This window comes from Cloeon dipterum, chromosome 1 (genome assembly GCF_949628265.1).
Source record: "Cloeon dipterum chromosome 1, ieCloDipt1.1, whole genome shotgun sequence".
Lineage (NCBI taxonomy): Eukaryota > Metazoa > Arthropoda > Insecta > Ephemeroptera > Baetidae > Cloeon > Cloeon dipterum.
The window spans coordinates 17563910-17582341 of NC_088786.1; the positions used below are offsets into that span (position 1 = coordinate 17563910).

General features: G+C 40.4%; 1 protein-coding gene across 6 annotated transcripts in view; it reads left to right on the plus strand.

The window, feature by feature from the left end:
• LOC135942763 (protein couch potato-like) overlaps nucleotides 1-18432 on the plus strand; it is a 70931-nt gene that overhangs the window by 387 nt on the left and 52112 nt on the right. For 5 of the 6 annotated variants that reach the window (XM_065489105.1, XM_065489337.1, XM_065489257.1 and 2 more), the window contains exon 2: nucleotides 12193-12785. In XM_065489105.1, the coding sequence (XP_065345177.1) occupies nucleotides 12702-12785 (84 nt within the window). In that variant the 5' untranslated portion in view covers nucleotides 12193-12701. Of the gene's footprint in view, nucleotides 1-4757; nucleotides 5026-12192; nucleotides 12786-18432 lie in introns of those variants that run through there. The other variant, XM_065489181.1, reaches the window with a different exon arrangement.

The window sequence follows — 18432 nt, forward strand, 5'->3', positions numbered from 1 at the left end:
GTAAATTTTGATTTTTTTAATTATTACAATTCCCGCTGATTCAGACGAATGCTAATTTTTCTCAAAAAAAAAAAAAAAAAAATAATAATAATAATATGAACAAAAAAGGGAAGGGAGAGAAGCCAATTTTTAACTTTCCTATACTCTTAATTTTGGTCTCTGAAAATCACACGTGAATTAAAAAAATATTAAAAAATGAATCACATTTTTCAATTATAGCGCACAAATTTAACTAATTAACCAACTAACTAACAGAAAACCCTCCGTCAGTGTCAGTGTTGCGAGCTCGACTCCCTGTCTGGGCGTTTTTTTCCCAACTCGCGGCTCTTGATAGCATAATTAAAATAATTGTCGCTGGTGCATAGTACGCAGAGAGCCCAACAAAGTCTGCTGCTTGGCGGCTGGCTGCGAAGACAGGATGTTCGCTCATCAGCGCGTTTTCAGCAGACGACACGCAATTTTCATTCCACATTTCGCTCGCCGCGCGAATTTCTCGGTCGCGCGCCCGCCAAAGCCGAAGAGCGCTGTTGTGAATCAAAAATGTTTCACGTCGGAGAGTCGGTCGGAAATAGGTTGTAATACGCCGTTGATGGTCTTGGGCAAAAGCTGCAATTCAATTACTCGGCGCGCGGGCCAGAGCCGGCGGAATTGTCAGCATGGCGAACGTGCCGCCAGATTTGATTGAGATTTATGAAGTGCGTCAGTAACAAAATACGCTCGAAACAGCCGCAAATCAATTTTCGTTAAGACACGGGTGAAATGAGAGAGCAAGGACGCGAGTTTTTTAAGCAATATAGGCTCATCAAAATACTCCAAAAACCTATTTAATTTTTTAAATCGAGGAAAATAATTTCCTGTGATTACTAATTAACTTTTTTCCAGTGCACCAAGGGGTTGCTTTTAAATTCTATTCTGCTATTTTCGTTTTTTTAACTGTTTTACTTGAAAGACCAAGCAATTTTTAAAAAATATGAAATAAACTGTAGGAGAGCTGCAAAATTACCCAAAAACCGTTTCAGAATATTTTACCTTATGATTTTTCATTGGGCGATATTAAATTTAAATTTAAAATCAAAGATCAACATTTAGACATCAATGGCATTCTAAGGTGTCCACTTTTTTCAGCGCATTCCAGCTAAAGCTTTTTTTGCTGTTGCTAATTTTAAATCATTAAACAGGCTATTTTAGAAACTTTAAATTTCATCATCTTTCTGCCGTGTCCTGAAATGAAATAAAAAGAATTAAGTAAAGATTTGTTCAACTCTGAGCTTATTACATGCACTTTTTTAAAGATTTTTCATGAGTTCTAGAAAAAATTTCAAAATTATCTCTAGCCCGGTAAAGACTGGATGAAAATTGTGCGAAATTTTATAAAAATTAAAAATAAATATTTGCACAGCCTTCTAGGTGTTGTTCGTGTTGCTTTAAAAGCTCAACATTGTAAAATTCAGATTCGTTTCAGTAAATAAATTCTAAAAAGATATAATAACACCTGCCAAGAAGGGCACAGGCATAATAACAAGAGTCAGTATTGCTCTGCAAAAAATTAAGTGATAAATTAAAATTAAAAGATACAATTAAATTCCTGGCATTGCCAATGAGGCTCTTAGGAAGCAATAAAGCCCCGAGAACTGGCCGAATTATTCATCGGACAGCTGACCGCGTGCACCGGCCGGTGATCACAAATAATTCCGCACTTTGCCACATCCCCAACCTCGCGTCCCGAATCATAAAGCACCGCGCGTGACGTCATCCCGTTTGTTTCCAGCCGCATGCAGTGAATAAATGCGAATAATTTGCAATTCGCTGCCTTGTTCTCGGTTCTCGGGCGAGCGCGGTCTTGGATTTACACATTCGCGCGCGGCCAAAACTTTCGCTATCGCAGAGCGCGCGAACCTCGCCGCACTTTTTCCCACCGTCGCCTGTTTGCGAAACCAGATTTCGGCCTCTCTGCATTTCAAAGGATGAGAGGAGAAAATTGTGCCGCTGAATTTCGAGCTAGGGGAACAATTAAGGGAATTCGGCAGACATTGGGTGAAGGTCGAGGAACAATAAGAAATGCACATCTTGAGTAGCATACTAAGTGGGAAATTTGAAGCTGAATTATTGTCGGGTTTCTTTAAATTGTGGTTTTAAAGCGGAGTGATACTGGACAACAATTGAAAATTATTTGAGTTGTTGGATGCAGCATGCAGTTGATCAATAAACAATTTGCAATAGTAAAAAGGACCTTGCTTATTTTAAAAATTCAAATTTTCTCCAAATTTTACAGCGCTTGACCACATTTTCTTAGCAGATTTCAGTCCCTCTCGTCAAGATCTATTCAATAGTGTGTGCCACTTTTTGGGGGAAACTCTTTGTCGTGAAATAAAATAGGATTTCAAGTGAAGAAACAGTCCTCGCCATTTGAAAAGCACGCTAACTTTGCAGTCACTTTTTTCAAAAATTTACAGTGCTCCTTTTGCATTGAATACAAGGATTTTCCATACTTCTGCACAGAAGCAACCCTCTTTAAATCATAATATCAAAATTTACAATTTTCGCTTATTTTCTGCCACATGCTACAAAACGCGAATAGTTTAATTTCAAGCAATTTAATTTGAGAACATGCCAAAACCAAGCCGATGGGTCGCATGCTTCACGTGCACGTTGTAATGTGAGGATCCAAGCGATGCAAGGGGTCTAATGCGGGCTGATACGCCTTCCTTTGCATTGTTAATTTCTAAATTAAATTCATTTGACCTGCTGGTAAACTCAGCTTGTACTTTAAAAATGTAGCAGCCTGGAGAAAATCTCGGTAGGGCAGAGGCCAGAAAATCGCATTTCAGGCTGGTCAAGAGCGGCGGCAGCATGGCAGGGGCTTTTAGCTTAATAAGCATCTCGTTTGATTAATGACGGCGACGGAGGGAGCAAAAGCGGCTCGCTGCCGTTGATGAGCAGGTGAAATATTGCTCGATAAACACGCGCCCGTCAGATTTTTCCCCTGGAGCCCCTTTCGGCCGGCTTTTGCTATTTCCTTCAAGCCGACGAGAACTGCAAAATGCAGGCTGACAGCGCGTCGCCGCCGCCCGCTGCTAATTGGATAATTGATTAGCACCACTTTTGCCCGGCGCTCTCGATAAATTCAGTTCGCAGCGCATGATTTCGCTATTCATCAGCATGCAGTAGCCATAGCCATGCAACGGTTAGATTTATTATCGCATTTCGCCGGCAGCACCGTGTGCATTCAGCCGCGTTTTCAGTCTAGTACCCCGGCCGGCGCAGACATTGGCAACTTGATGAAAAGTGCAGAGACAATATTAGCCGAGCTCGTAAAACATAAATGTTGTATGGATGCAGGTCGTAAATATACACTGCATGCTTGTAGGAAAATGTTTTGCTGACAGCAATCCTTTTAACAGCTTATGTTTCTTTAGAGATAACCAATTTGTGTCTAGCAAAGTGCTTTAGAAATGAACAAAAATCCGTAAATTGCCTTCGAAAGAAGAAAAGTAGTGGAGGTTGAATTCAGGATTAAAAAATAAAATTAATATAAAATAACTGTTTGAAGAAAGTCCGGAATCCGAGCCAAAATTATTCAACGGATGAAGACCAGGAAAACCTGTTACTGTTTTCTGCTCTCTAAATTTTCACTCTGTATCGTCTCATTTGTAAAACAAAGTTGTAAATGAGGCAGAAAATCCAATATTGTTTGGCAAAGAAATAAACATCAATTTGCAAGGAGGCAAGTTGGTCCAAATTACCGTAGTATAAACGCATGTGCGTGTGCCGCAACGAACACTTTATTAGAAAACCCACCCGCCCCCCAAAGAGTCGGCCACCCTCATGCGTGAATCACGTTTAATAAGGCCTGTGAAAAATAAGTCGATTATACTCCTGACACGCTGGTTTTCTCCTTTAATGAATATGGCTCGTGGCACATGACTGATTTTAATTAATTGAAATCTAAGATAAAATCAACGGAATCATGAGTCATGGGAAAAGTGTGCAGATTTTTGCTCGGTAGTGCTTTAAATTTAAATATGCTAATATGTCGGGAAATTAATATTTAGTTTTCGTTCTTGACAAGACGAATCAATTGACGTATTAATTATTATTTTTTGCTAAAATTCGTAAAAATTGCTAATAATCATTTATGGTTCAAAAACTTTATGTGCAGCCTACAAAGTCCTCTTGCTCTTCTTTTGGTCACTGGGAAAAATTCAAAAATTCTAATTTACTTAAATTTTAGAATTTAAATTACATTTTTTGAAGTAAGGAAAACTACGATAAAACTTTGGCCAGGAGTAGTATATAAAAAAAGGAAGTTTCACCAGATTTCAATTTAGATCTAATTTTTTGTTCTAGATTTAACGACACAAAACTCACAAAACTGTAAGATTTTCTCAGAATGTCAAAAATGACCCACCGATCGATTTGACTCATCAATCATCAAACACTGTCTGTGAACCAAATTTAATCTATATTAAGCAAAAAATTATAAATCAATTTTAATCAAAGTCCAATCGAAAAAATTTCACCTGCTGCGTACATATGATTCTGTGCCGACCACCCTTGACACTGATTGCAGAGCGCATCTCTGGTGTGAATCGCACCTATCGGGGGGCGCAATAAAGACAGACGCGTGGTGTCAATCGCGTGCTATCGCGGAGAGAGGGCACGCAGGGGCAGCGGGAGTGCGCTGCGCTGCGGGTCGCCGCGTTCGATCGGGCGGGTTGCCTGGCACGCAGGCGCCGGTCGGGGGCGCACGCTTCGATTTTATCCGCGAGATTTGCACTCGGGCAAAGACGGTTGCGGATTCAACATCGGCTCTGTCAGCTGCTGCACCTGCTTCTGGCACTGTCGGTCGCTCGGTCGGCGAGTTGTTGGGTTCGAGTCGGCGGCCGACGCAAGTAGGAGCGAGCGAAAATGATGCGGTCAGCGGCGCCCGAGTGAGTGAGTAAGAGAAAGAGAGAGAGTGCGTCGCCGGACAGACAACCCGCCCGACACGCCCGCTCGACAAACGCGCTCCTCGGCCGGGGCCAGGTGAGATTCAATGAGCACCGCACACGCCGCCAACCGACACCATTTTGCCAGCCAATCGATCAAACTTTCGCCCCGCTTTTCCGATTTCCCACCGTGTCCGATCGATCGCACGCCGAATGCGGCCGGTCGACTGACCTTTCGGCCTTTTCCAGCTCCTAGCCGTAACGTGACTTTTTTATATTTTAGGAGATTTTTCTTTTGGGCTCGGCTGTGTAATGTACATATATATAGATGGTCTTTTTGTAAAAAGAGCCAATAATTGTTTTTATGCCTTCCTGATTAAGTGTAAGGAAATTCCTCTTAATTTTAACATTAAAAAGTATATTTTTAGACTGTTTTCTCATTAAATTCTTTAATGTTTTCTTAGGCAGTTTTAGCTCATTTAATTAGTCGTAACTGTTAAGATTGAGCTTTTTTATTGAAAAATAGAGTTTTCCTTCCACATATATATTGTCAAGTTTTTTTCATTTTCTCATTAAATTTTGAAACTGCAAAGCAATTATAGATTGAGTTTTAAATATAATTTCCTTCTGCACTATAAAAATCTTAACAAAGAACACGTTGTGCGATTTCGATTTTTCCTCACTTTTGAACGTATTTTTAATTTCGTAAGGCTACAAAAATCATACATGATTTATTATTAATCATTTATTGGACACCACCGGCGTACGACCTAATTACTATTTTGTTTCTTATATTAACAGGCAGATTATAGTCGAGTAAATGATATATATATTATGCTAGTAATCGAAGAATCATAATATACATTTACAATTTACAGTAACATCAAGATGAAAACATTCATAAGAGCAGAAGAGGAAATAGCCATGAAAGAAATATCTTGTTAACATAGCCTTACAATTTATATAAATCCAAATTAACCTTGATTTAGCTTTTTGAATACTTCTTGCAGTACCACCAAAACGAACAAAGCGGGAATTTTTCATGCTGGCAAACTTCATGAGTTATTTGAAAATGTACAAAAGTATCAGCTATTTGTTTGCTGGATATATATCCTAATGAAAAAGAATATTGTCTAAATTCATTTTTAAATATTTTTTAAAAAAAAAATCAATAACAGTTGGCTGTTTTCTAACAGGTCTAAATAGCAGAAAAACCTACTATTACACTTAAAAAATGGATTGACTGAAATTGTAAGAGAAATTTCCTAACGAGAAGCAAAAATAGCCATTTTAGACTGTTTTGGTAGAGTACTCACGGCCGTTTAAGATAAATTTAGATGATTTAAAAATTTTCAAAGAAAAAAATTTATCAATCAAGAGTAGGAATTCCGCTCGTTATTATGGTAAAAATTTTATTCCGAGTTGAATTTTCATCATTTTTGCAAGCATAACGGTTTATGCAGTGCTCCGAATTTGATCAAAGCTGTGAAATCCAATTCCAAAACTGAAATCAATCGTGCGTCGCCTCTTTGTTCCAATACCCTTTGACGCTGCATCTGCGAATCCAATTACACAGCATTAACGGTTCATCCCGCGCACTCGTTTTAATCATTAGAATATCACTCGTCTCCACTTGGTGCTGATGAATGAATTTAATTGATCGCGCAGACGACGACGACAGTCAGTTTAATTGCGACCATCTGTGCCGGCCGGAGAGACGCAAACATTAGCAGGACAAAGAAAATTCCGTTCTCACGTACACTTGGCGCGGCACCGCTCGATTCTTTTCCCTGCTTTTTGTTTTGCACACTCGAAGGAGCATTGGTAACTTTTGCACAAGTTTCTCAGCTAACTTCGGCGCAGGCAGATTTTGGTTTGCTCCCGCGGGAGTACGTCGCCGGGGGAAATTGAATTATGCTGCTCCTTGTTTTCAAACTTTTCTGCAATAATAATCATAGTGAACGAATTGAATTGACGTGCGGGGTGTTTTACAGTCCGAGCCAAATTGGCCTCGAAGAGTAGTGCTGCAAAAGTTCGCTGTTTATAAAGATTTACACACTCCTCCCTAGACAGAGTTTGAAAATATGTAAATATGTATATATGGCTTCAATCCAATTTAAAGCAATATCGCTTTCCAAGAGGAAAGAGAAACTATTACCACAACTTGAGTAAAAACCTCTTCTCTTTTCCTTCGATGTTTGTTCATTAAAATGTGGGTATAAAGAGAGATCTAAATAAGTTTGTGAAATTCTCTCGTCAACTCGTCAGTTTTAGATGTTTTCTACTAGCAAAACTGTCCAGAATTTAGAAATGATGTTTATATACGATCTTCTTTTGGGTTTTTGGAACATATATGTAATCAAAAAGTTAAATATCTGTCAAGAATGAATTAATTCTCTTTAGAAAATTCGTTTCAAACCACATTTTTTATTGTTTCAATTGAACATATGTTCTAAATAAATTGACAGTTTAAGAATTATTCATCTATATGACCTTCTAGCTAACCAAATCGGCTGGAGTCCAATCAATCGGAGAGCGAATTGATCAAACACAATTTGCGCGACCGTCGTACCCTTTGTGCGCACGGGGCATTAGCTGAACCCAATTTCGTGGAAAGCTAGCTGCTGCAGTCTTTCGGGCCGGATTTGCCGGGGATTCTGGTGGGACAAAGCCAGTGTGCGAGCAGGGGCGCGAATGTGCACAGTAAAAAGGGTGTGCTTGCGTGCGTGTACATATGTGCAGTAGGTGTTTGTTCGCCACTTTGGCTCCAAAATGAAGTGGATCAAAGCCGGGCGCGCGCGCCAGAGAGAGAGCACGCCGATCGGCCCGAAACCTGAGACAGATCGATGATTCGCCTCTCTGCCCCAGCCGTCAATTGGGCTCCACCACGCACGATTTTTCTCATTTTCCTCTTCGTCTGGAGAGAAATTAAGCAACCACCCTTCTGGCTTCGACGTTGCGAACATCAATCCTTCGGGTTTTTTGTTTTTCCCCTAAAGCAAAAAAGCAGAACTCTTCTCAGAGGGGATGCGTTCCGCAGTGTCACTGGTGATAGATGGAATATGGATTTGTCACTCTCCTCATATGCACGCGTTATTGGATTTTTAGCACACAGCATTATTTATGGCAGACAGGAGCAAACAAATCCAATTCCAAAATAAACGAGAAAAAAACTAAGAGTGCTGGCCAAAACTAACCCAACTTCATTTTGGTGTAAAAATTATTATTTAAAATATAAAAAGAGGAAAAATATTTAGAAAAATGTTTGCTTTTAACATGACAAGTCCATTTTACACTTTCTTTTAAACTAAAAACACATTTTTGAATACCAAATCTACGAATCAAATGATTTGCAATTTTTTCATTTTTCCAAAATTTCCCAAAAGAAATGTGTAGCGGCTTGCACGGGTTTTTATTTTTTTTTAAATATATTTTTATAATATCAGGCTTATTTTTGACTTTAAAATTTTCAGGGTGCAAAACTTGCTGGTGAATAACGGATTAAATGTGAAAGCGGCTATTCCGGGAACTTTAGGTAGAGGGAATATTTCCTAGAATAAATGTTAAAATTGCAAATAATAACGTCAACATCAACTTTCCGAATTTAACCAGACTTAAAAAAAGGAAATTTTCCCACCGTGATTTAAAAATTTACAACTCCTCAAAATTTTGATACTGTTTTTTTTTTCATTTTATAAATTCCCTTGCGATTAAATTCGGAATGTTAGCTTAATTAAAATATATTTATTTTGAAAATATCAATTTTATTAATTTTCCATTGATCGGGAGCTTCCACCGCACCATCGGATTGGTATCAAAGCATTAATTTTATTAGAGAGCGATGGGAAAAGTTAGCGCACACCGTATTTGATTGGAATTATTCCGACACCGGGCCACGCTCGTCCCCTTTTGGCGCTGCATCAATCGATACTGTTGCTCATCTCGTTAAGTAACCACCAAACCACAAATAGCCCTGAAACACATACTCCCAAAGCAGCATATCTCTGTCCTTTTGCGCATAACACGCTAATCCCTGGTCTCGGCGTTTTTGCCGAAACCACCCCTCTCCTATACACGAGATGCAAATTCGGTCGCATGCACACCGACAAAAAAATTCAATTTTCCCTAATTTCATGAAAATAAGCAGAGAGGAGTTGCCTGCGCTACGCATAAATATTTTAACACTCAAGTTTCACCCCAGAACGTAAAAAACTCCCCCAGTAAACACATTTTTCTTCTGTTTGCGAATGCGAACATGCTCGACGCACGCATTTCTGCGTGTGCGGCGAATAATTCAAAAGAATCGGTCGGCTGTGTTAGTTGGTGACAGTGGCGAAGAGTGCAGTTTTCTGTTCGCCTACAAACCCACCCTCAAGAGAGGGAGGCAGGGAGGGGGTTGCTTGGCCGTGTGCCAAACAGGCCAGCCAGCCAGCAGCACGGCACCCCTGGTTGCCAGGCAACGCGGCGAACACCGAGGCGCACTCCACCTGCCCGCCGGTGTGTACCAGTGCTTTATGCCGGGCCCAGCGCGTGTGTATCAAATATTAAAACGCCACCGCCACCACCGCGCGCGCCCAGCAAAGAAAAACGCAAAACACGCACAGCACGGGGTGCATTGCGTGCGCTCGCTGGTCGTCTAATTGTAATCGAGTAGGGTTGGAAATTTAAGAGGATCAAATTTCATATTTTTCATTTTAGGCTGTCTTGAGAGCCTAAAAACAGCTATATCGCTCTTAAAATCTCCTCAAAACGAAAAATTTGCTCAAAATTATTAATTTTACGGCGTCATAATTTTGCCTTAAAAATACAGTTTTTGCACATGATTTTTGATAAGTTTTAATTTAGTTTTGGCACATGTAATTTTTTTAGCAGAAGAAAAGTGGATTGCAAAATAATTCTAAGCCAAATAGTCGCTTCTAGCATTCAACGCAAAATTACCTAATTTTTTTAAAGAAAATTTACAACCTCTCTGATTTTGCCTGAAAAAGGGTGATTTAAGTCAGGTTAAGTAAATTTATTTTTTTTGTGTTTGTTTTGTTTATATTCTTAATAAAACTGTTTGGTGTTTAAGTAAATATCATTCTCTAATATAAGTTAAAATTTTATAATGGAAATTCATGGAGAAAACCACCTGAATTTTACATACAAAATTTTCTTAAGACAAAAATTTTAAACTGAAACATGATTTGCAGGTATGTTTAAAAAATTAGTTTAAAAATCCTAACCTCCAAAGTGATGAGAGCTGTGAGCGTATTCGCGAAAGTTCTGCTGCTTTCCGACCCAAAAGTTAATCAAAGGAATCGGAATAGCCAAGGGGCCAGATGGATTGACGTACACGCGTTGGACGAGTTCATTTTGTTATCTGTTCCATTTGATTTGCAATTCTCTGTAAGGGTGCCTCTGTGAACTCTCTCAATTCCGGGGAACTCTTCTGTAGGTTCATGATGTTTGTTTTGTATTTAAAGCTGTGAGTTAAAGATGGTTTTACGGCAGAAAAGATGGTTTTTCAGTAACTCGCTTGTAGAAAATATTCAATTTATTTTAGTTTCAAAACTATTTTGACGATCCGTACGCAAAAACTACATTTTTTAATAAAAGGCCAGGTTTTTATTTTAAAAATTACCGAATCAATTGGATTTTTCTCTCGTCTTCTCCAAAGAATAAAAATTGCCAAATAGGACAAACATTTTACAATGGAACGACTTCTTACGTGTACAAAAACCATTTTCGAGCTGTTTGTTCCATGGATTTCAGCCTATTTGTATATATTATGATATAAAATCCACGATTAGCGAGGCTCAGAAAAATTTGACCATCTGAAATTCACAGCCTTAAAAGAGTGATATTCGAAACCCAAAGCAATTGCCGAATTTTAAATTTCTGGCTCCCTCATTGGTATTGGTTTTCATTCCCAACCAAACCCCGCTCAATCACTCCATTAACTTGTGTTTGCATTTCTCTTCTTTTCCTATCCAACTTTTTTGTTTACTTTTCAAACATTTTGGCTTCTTGGGAACGTAATTTCATTCCATTCACCGATTAGTTTTTTTAAGAACCAGAGGGTTCATGACGAAACGTGATCTTTTAATCAGTTTGACTGCTGTGCCAGCAAACAGAAAAAAACGTAGCGTCGGAAAGTTTGGCCCAAACTTTTTAATTATGCTTAAGCTGATAAAGTGCCGTGCTGGCTGCGGCGAAGAAGCTAACGTCTCCCGACTTTTTAATGGACTTAAAGGGACTGCCGCGCGGCGTAAGTTAGCGAGAAAAACACGCGTGCGCGCCTGGTCCTCGCGGGCTAATTAATTATGCAACAAACGTAATTTTAATTTGGTTTCCGGCTGAGTCGGCCGAGTGAGTTGTTTATGGAGAGAGTTTGGGGACTTCAGGCAGCCGAGGAGCGCGCGTGCCACCGCCTGTTGGCCAAACCGACAGTTCGGCGCAAAAACAAATACACACATTACGCACCAGTGCTCCCCTATCATAGCTCTCTCGACTGCTGCGAACTTACGCAACTTGTTTTTGCTGACATATTTCGAGGAACTACTTCGTTGTAAGACGACGTTAGCGTTCAAAATTGCAAATCATTTTGAGAAAAGCGGCTCCCTCGTGATGCGAAAATTGTGATTTTACAATTGCGACTTGAGTTTGGCATTTGTGCATATTGACAGTAAAAAGGGATTTGCAAAAGAATCAATTTTTTGAAATGATGTCTTGGCAAGAAATTTTCTGTTTAATAAATGATTTTATGGAGAACAATCGGGTTTTAAACGCTGAACATTTTTTTAAGTGCCACCAGTGAAATAGCCACTTGTTTATTTTGGATTTAAAACGAAAAATAATCGATTCCAACGAGTTCGAACCTTTGAAAAATGAATAAATTATTGAAAAGTTTTCATATTGAAAATTTAAAATCCATTGAATTCTCTGTGAACAGCGACCACTGAGAGAGGGTTAAATCGTGGGAATTTTGAAATGGGGGTGTGTCTACCCGGATAATTGAAAAAAGAAGGTATTTTGCACTTGCCACAAAGCGCGGTAAAATCGATTTAATCGTTTTAATGGTTTTGTAGAACAAAATCAATATTAAAATTGCAACAAAACTTATAATTTTATTCGTGCTTATTTGATGGCCTGAAGGTTAAATGAACGAATTTTTTCGAGTTTGGGCAGGAAATAATTCAAAATAATTTAGTTTTTTAGATTCTTTTAATATACGTTTTAAACTATACAATTCTGACTGGAGTATTTGACTTGTTTGTTGCAGCCGCACGAGTTAAGCAACGAGTGAGAGCGTAAAAGCCATACGTCTCTTGAAAGCAGGAAGTTGGACGTGGTCAAGAGCGTCCACAGCCACCCTGCGCACCGTCCCGCCGGCCGTCGAGCGCACAATTGCCTGTTTTCCTCGCATATGATCCCTGTAAATTCGTCGTCCTGGCCTCATCACTAGAACCGCCCTTTTTGCCCCCTGCACCTGCAATTCAGAGTTTCACGTCGGGCAGCACCCCAGGAGTATCTGCCGGCGGCACAGCAGCACTCAAGCGCAGCAGCAACCTCTCCATCTTCGGCAGCGCCCCCACATTCTTCACGACGGCGGCCACCATAGTGTCCTCGGACAAGAGCGGTCTGCTGCATCAGCACCAGTTGGCGCCGTCGCCGGACGCCGTGCCCAAGAAGCAACGCCTCACCACCTACGGAGCCTCGGACGCCGCCGACGACTCGAGAAACTCGACCACCCCGTCGCCACATCAGCCGCAGCAGCCGTCGCCAGCAGCCATGGACGCGCCGGGCGGAGTGGCCGCCGGCAACGCCCTCTCCCAGAGCATGGACTCGGTCAACACGGCGCAAGCAGAGGAGGAGGTCAGTCGATTTTCATTCTTTTTTCGGATTCTGCACTCGGTACCACCTGAAATCAGGTTTATACCGGGGTTTTAAAAATGTCGAGTATTTAGTTTAATTGCCAAAACCGTCATTTCATGTCACCACAGTTTATGTGGTGTGGACGTTTTAGCTATTTGTTGAGCTTCTGCGTTTTTGCGATAAAATCCTTCAAAAAAGGAAAATTAAATAAAAAAAATAAAAATAATAATTGAATTTGACGGTTCCCCAAATTATCCAGTCCAGTTTTGTCATTTTAAACAAATATCAAATTAGTACTACCTAAAAATAAAATAAAACCTTAAAATTTTTTTTTCGAAATTTTAGTGGTTTCTCCCTCTTTTTTTTTAAAAAAAAGAAATAAACAAAAATTGCTTACGTCTTTGTGCCTAAATTCAGTGCGTATCATTCAGCGGCCTATTTTTGTCCGTTTGAGTCCTTAAATTGGCTCAAAAGCGTGAACAGCGCACGGTTCTCTTGAGCTAGAACGCTGAAAAATGGAGCCGTTTTGCGGAAAACGCGTGTCGAGATTTGATAAAATTGCTCGCCAGCCGAAACGACGAGCCAAGCGGCTCTAACGCGATTTCTGAAAGTTTGCCTTGCGAATAGTCGGTCGGAGACAAACTCGTTGCTGACTCCACCGCGTGTGCGTGCGTTGATCGCCGCGCGGAGATGTGCATGCAGCAGTCTGTGTGTGTGCGTGGCTGAAACTCAGTTCCGTGAAACTGGCTCCGTCCGTGATGCGCCAAATGAGCGCTGGAGCGTGTGCGCACACTTCACATTTCGTCGATTTTTATCATAGATGGAAACGAGCAGCAAATTTTTGACAGCGGAGAAGAATATACGTGGATATAAAAAAGCTCAGCGGCAATTGATTGATTTGCAGGCGCTCTGCCGTGACATTTCTGCGGTGGAAAAGGTCCCCGCTGCCATTTGGAAGCGGCCCAAATGCCTCTTTTCCGTCGCTGGGTGAAACTTGGCCGCGGAAATCACTTTTGTGCCACATCGATTTTAGCATCGATGAAAAAGGTGGAAGGCTCTTGACGTGGGAAGCCATGCGTACGTCAAAATAATTTAGGATTAAGCAAAAGGAAGATGGTTGACAAAAATATTTTTTTCCAAGGAAATTTCCGAACTTTTTACATTGAGATTTTAGAATAGTAGAATTTCAAGTTGTTTCCGCTTGTGCATTTTCAGATTCCAATTTTTTGTTGGCTGAGTTGGTGTTCTACGTTACCGGACTTCTCTAGTTTTTTCTCAGGAAAAATCCGTTGGAGTAAAAAAACCGAACGGCCAAAAGCAAACCCTGCCAAATAATTCCATTTTGTTTTAAACAGCAGAGAGTGGCCATGCGAATGGAATTACTCAATTTTTGTCCAAAACTTTCAAAGATATCCCTCACCCACCTTTATCTCGCAGCCTCATTACTTCTGTAAATTAAACCCCCGAGGAGAAAAATTGAACCCCCACGGTGAATTATGCTCGTATACTGACGCAGCGGAAAAGGCAAAACTGTGCATTTGCACTAGTGACGGGCGTCATTAGGATTAAATTGGCGAAAAGTGAGAGTGGCGAAAAAGCCGCCGTAAATTTTTAATGACGCAGATCGTAAATTTTGAATGTGGCAGGGGATGCAAAGCATGTTACTCTCGTCAAAGCGGATTTGCGAGCAACAATGGCGCGGCGGCCGCCTACCTGTGCAGCCTGCCGCCCGACCGGCCAATTCTCTCCGGAGACACAAGCGCGCGAAATCACGTGCATTAAAAGTTTTACGCTTAGTCAGTTAGCCGCTCTCTCCCCGGGTTGACGGTCTACCCTGCGTCTCGGGGGAGCACGCCTGATACAAATGACGAGACGGACGAGCAAGCCGCTCAAACTTTCCACGCCGCACACCGAATCACTCTGAGAAAAGTAAAGGTTGAGTGACAGTCTGCAGGGAGGCGCGGTGCGCCATCACATTCTTAAAGCTGAACTCGAATAATAAAATTAAAATTGTTTTTTCGTACCAATTTAATTAATTATGAGGATAAAACGATACAAAAGTCGATTTCCACGAGTTTTCCATGGTGTAATTTTGAAATGGGGACATAGCTACCCAGAAAATGAAAAAGTTATGGTCAAAATTTGTCTAGTTTTGTCACAAAAATCATCTAAAAACAGAAAATGTAACGAAATTTCGCAGAGCTGTTTATGCACATTAATTTGCATGGGCTGTTTTCCCTTTATGATGAACGAACTAATTATGACAAAAACGGTGTAAAGGAGCAAAGCCCGCTTAACTCGACTTAAAAATATAAGGCTCGACTAAGAAAGAGGGATTTGCCCTCAAATTCTGCGCCGCGCGCAGCCTTAAAATGAAAAGCCGTCGTTTCTCAAAAGAGCCCCTCCATTAATCACGCGGCAAGCCTGAGAGTGCAGTGACGACACGTGCATGTACATAATCCGACCAGGCTCGTTTTAATAGTCAGCCCGAAGCTTAATTATTCCAGAGCTCGAATCCCGCCGTGTTTCGCGCGCCTGCACCCCAAGTAATTCCCGGCCGTCCCGTTTCGCTGAATTTGCAACACATGAACCGCCACTCTGTTTGCTGCGTTTTCACTCAACTGCTACAATAAAAGCAAAAACATCACAATATCCATCACGTATTAGTATTATCAAATAAATATTTTTTCAATTTTAATTTATCTGTAATAACTAATTAGTATTTGCTGCCACTGCCCATAGATTAAAAAAAACATCTTGGTTAGGTCTTAGGTCACTAGTGCATTTTTTTAAACAGCGGTTGACTTCCAGCGTCATTTTCAGAAATGTCAGTTACTTTGTCACGCCATTATTTAAAAATTTCATCTTCAACCGAAATATTTTGTATTTTTAAGATCCTTTGAGAACAAGTAGCCATTTGATATTAGTACCCCTATAGTACCACTAGCGTTAATTGAGCCAGTATGTCTCATCTCCATGCTGCTCACTTGCGAAGGATCCGATTAATCTAGCCGAGCGTTGCGAAAGTCGCCTGCGCAGGTTAATTGCTTTTCCTTTTTTGCAATTCATATGCACACACCAGCAGAGTCGAGTCGGTCGTCTCCATTCAAATGAGAAGCCGGCTTTTGTCACTGGAGAGGCTCATTAAAAACAGAGCAGAGCACCTCCGAAGGGTTTTTCTGTTCCGTTTATTTCTGAAACGCATATACACGCACGCACCAAGCCACATTGTGCTTCTTTCATTGCACAATTTGTTGAAGCCGTGTCTTCCAAGGCTTAAGGCAATAAAGAATCAGTTCAGGTTGGATGAGAAAATTTAAATCACAGATAAAACGAATGACTCAATGAATATATTTCAACAATGCATTTTCTGAAAGAGAATTGCCGACAACATTCAATGTTTGAATGACATTGGCCATTGACGTAAAATTTATTTACATTTAGCATAAGAATCTGAAATGTAGATTCAAAATAATATGTGAAATGCCGCTGTTGGCATTTTTTGATAAGAGGTGAAGAAACTGTGCATTTGTTACAAAATTCTACTCTCTGCAATGCTCAGGGGTGAGATTATTGGCATATCAAGGCGTTTCCTGAGCACCCTGATGACTTCCAAAGGGTCAAATTGCACATTATGAAATATCTTGTTAAGGGTGTGTGCAATTACATAGCAGATCGAACAAATACAGAGCACAGCGGGCATAATTAAAATGGGAATTGAATGATATCGATCACTGCAGGGTTAGATTTTTTACCTGTTTTGATGACCTTTTTGACCTCAATAGGATTTCCAGAGCTTATCAGAGTTTAAAATTAAAATTTTGATTTTCTCACTTTTCCCCTCAACCTTTGGCCCTTCTTCTCTTGTAAAATAAAAGTTTCATCAACCTGAAAACCTCCCAAAAATTGTTTCTGTCAATTGGGATGTTTCTGGCCCTCTAAATCTTTTGGCACAATGTTTTAACTCCATTATAACTCGATTTATTCTTAATTTACTTAGCTGCTTTTACCAAGATTTTTCGAAAAAAACCGTACATTCATCTGTCAAACTTTGTTTTTCGACAACTGTATAGCACCGCACTCTAACAACATTCCCAAAAAAATCAGGATTTTGCTGAAATGAAAATTTAAAAATTGCAAATTCCTCAACGAACACCCACCATAGAGAGAAAATAATAAATTTTTATGACCTTTAAAGCACTTTAAAAAAGCTTTTTGTATAAAATAAAATTTTGATTAGAAGAGCAAAAACTCATATCGCTCTCCAATCCGAATCCAATTTGGCCGGAGGAAAGTTTTCTCATCCGATTTTTCTCGGTGGCTTCCTGCATGAATGAGAGAGAAAAGTCTAGAGGTGGTTGCCGGGCGAAGAAATCGCCCCCGCGCGCACATCAAATTAAAGGCCTCTCTCGCGGGCACAACCCCATCGCAAAAGCAACCTCATCATCCTCCTCATCAGCATCACGAACTCGCGCGGCGCGGCACCCTCTTTTTCTCGTTGCGTGCACGCGGCCGGGGCCATAGGGCGTGGATGGAGATAATTAAAACAGAGATCAGCGCAGGCGAAAAGAAAGAAAGGAAAACGCGGGCGGCGGCGGCGTTTTAATGGGGCACCATGCAGGTCTGCTTTCTCGAGTGGCTGGCTGCGTTCGTCGTCTCGTCGGTGACTGCGATGGGAAAAAGAAAGAAAAGAAGGAACGAAACTGAGAGAAAGACACTGCGGTCGAACCACGTGGTGCACCATTACTTGATACCCCTAGAGTGCCGTGGAAGAGAGCACTTCCGCTTTCGGCTGCGGCCGATTGGGTGACCCGAACGAACTAACTTATTTCGCGCGGCGCAGCTCTATTGAATGGCGAGCAATCGTTAATTTCACTATAGTCGGGATATTTCCATTCCTACTAATGTGATATTTGTCTAAAATTGTTAATATCGTCTAAAAGGCGTCTGAAATCAGCTCAAAATCCAGGTGACGCCGGTTTCTCTATGGCACCAACAGCGCCTATTTTTGCTTTGCGTAAAAGGAAATTTATTCAAGTTTTTTTTTTGTAATTTTTTGCCTATTTTTTATTTGTTTTTCAGTCAAAACATTTGTAAGTAGAATTTGTTGCTTTTTTAGACCTGTTTAAAAACGAGTAGAGCTGGCTTCATTAGGTTTATATTTAGACATTTGAGTAAATTTCCAAAAATGAAAAAGTGTTGTTACTTTCGTATTACATTTTTCTCCGATTATTCCAAGGTCGTTACATCTGCGGTCAAAACCTCTTCATTGTTGTAGCAACTAAACTTATTTCCGGAAATGGCCGATCTCAAAATTAAAATAGAGGTGCACACACACCAAACTAAATTTGGTAGAAATTTTCCATTCAAATTAAATCGGTTCTTTCTCAATAAAATGAGCAAAAAAAAAACATTCCGATAAAAGTGCTAAAGAAAATATGAGCAATTCTGTCGGCACCATGACGTCGATGACTGTACCAGCATATTGTATTGCAAAAATTCATTTTCACACATTTTGCAACTGCCACCATGGACAAATCTGGATTCCATGAACTGTAAAGGTCGTTCTAAATTCTACTTAAACGAGTATTTCGTGCTCTTGTCTTATCACTGACTCAGAGATCAATTTTCCTACTGTATTTTACTG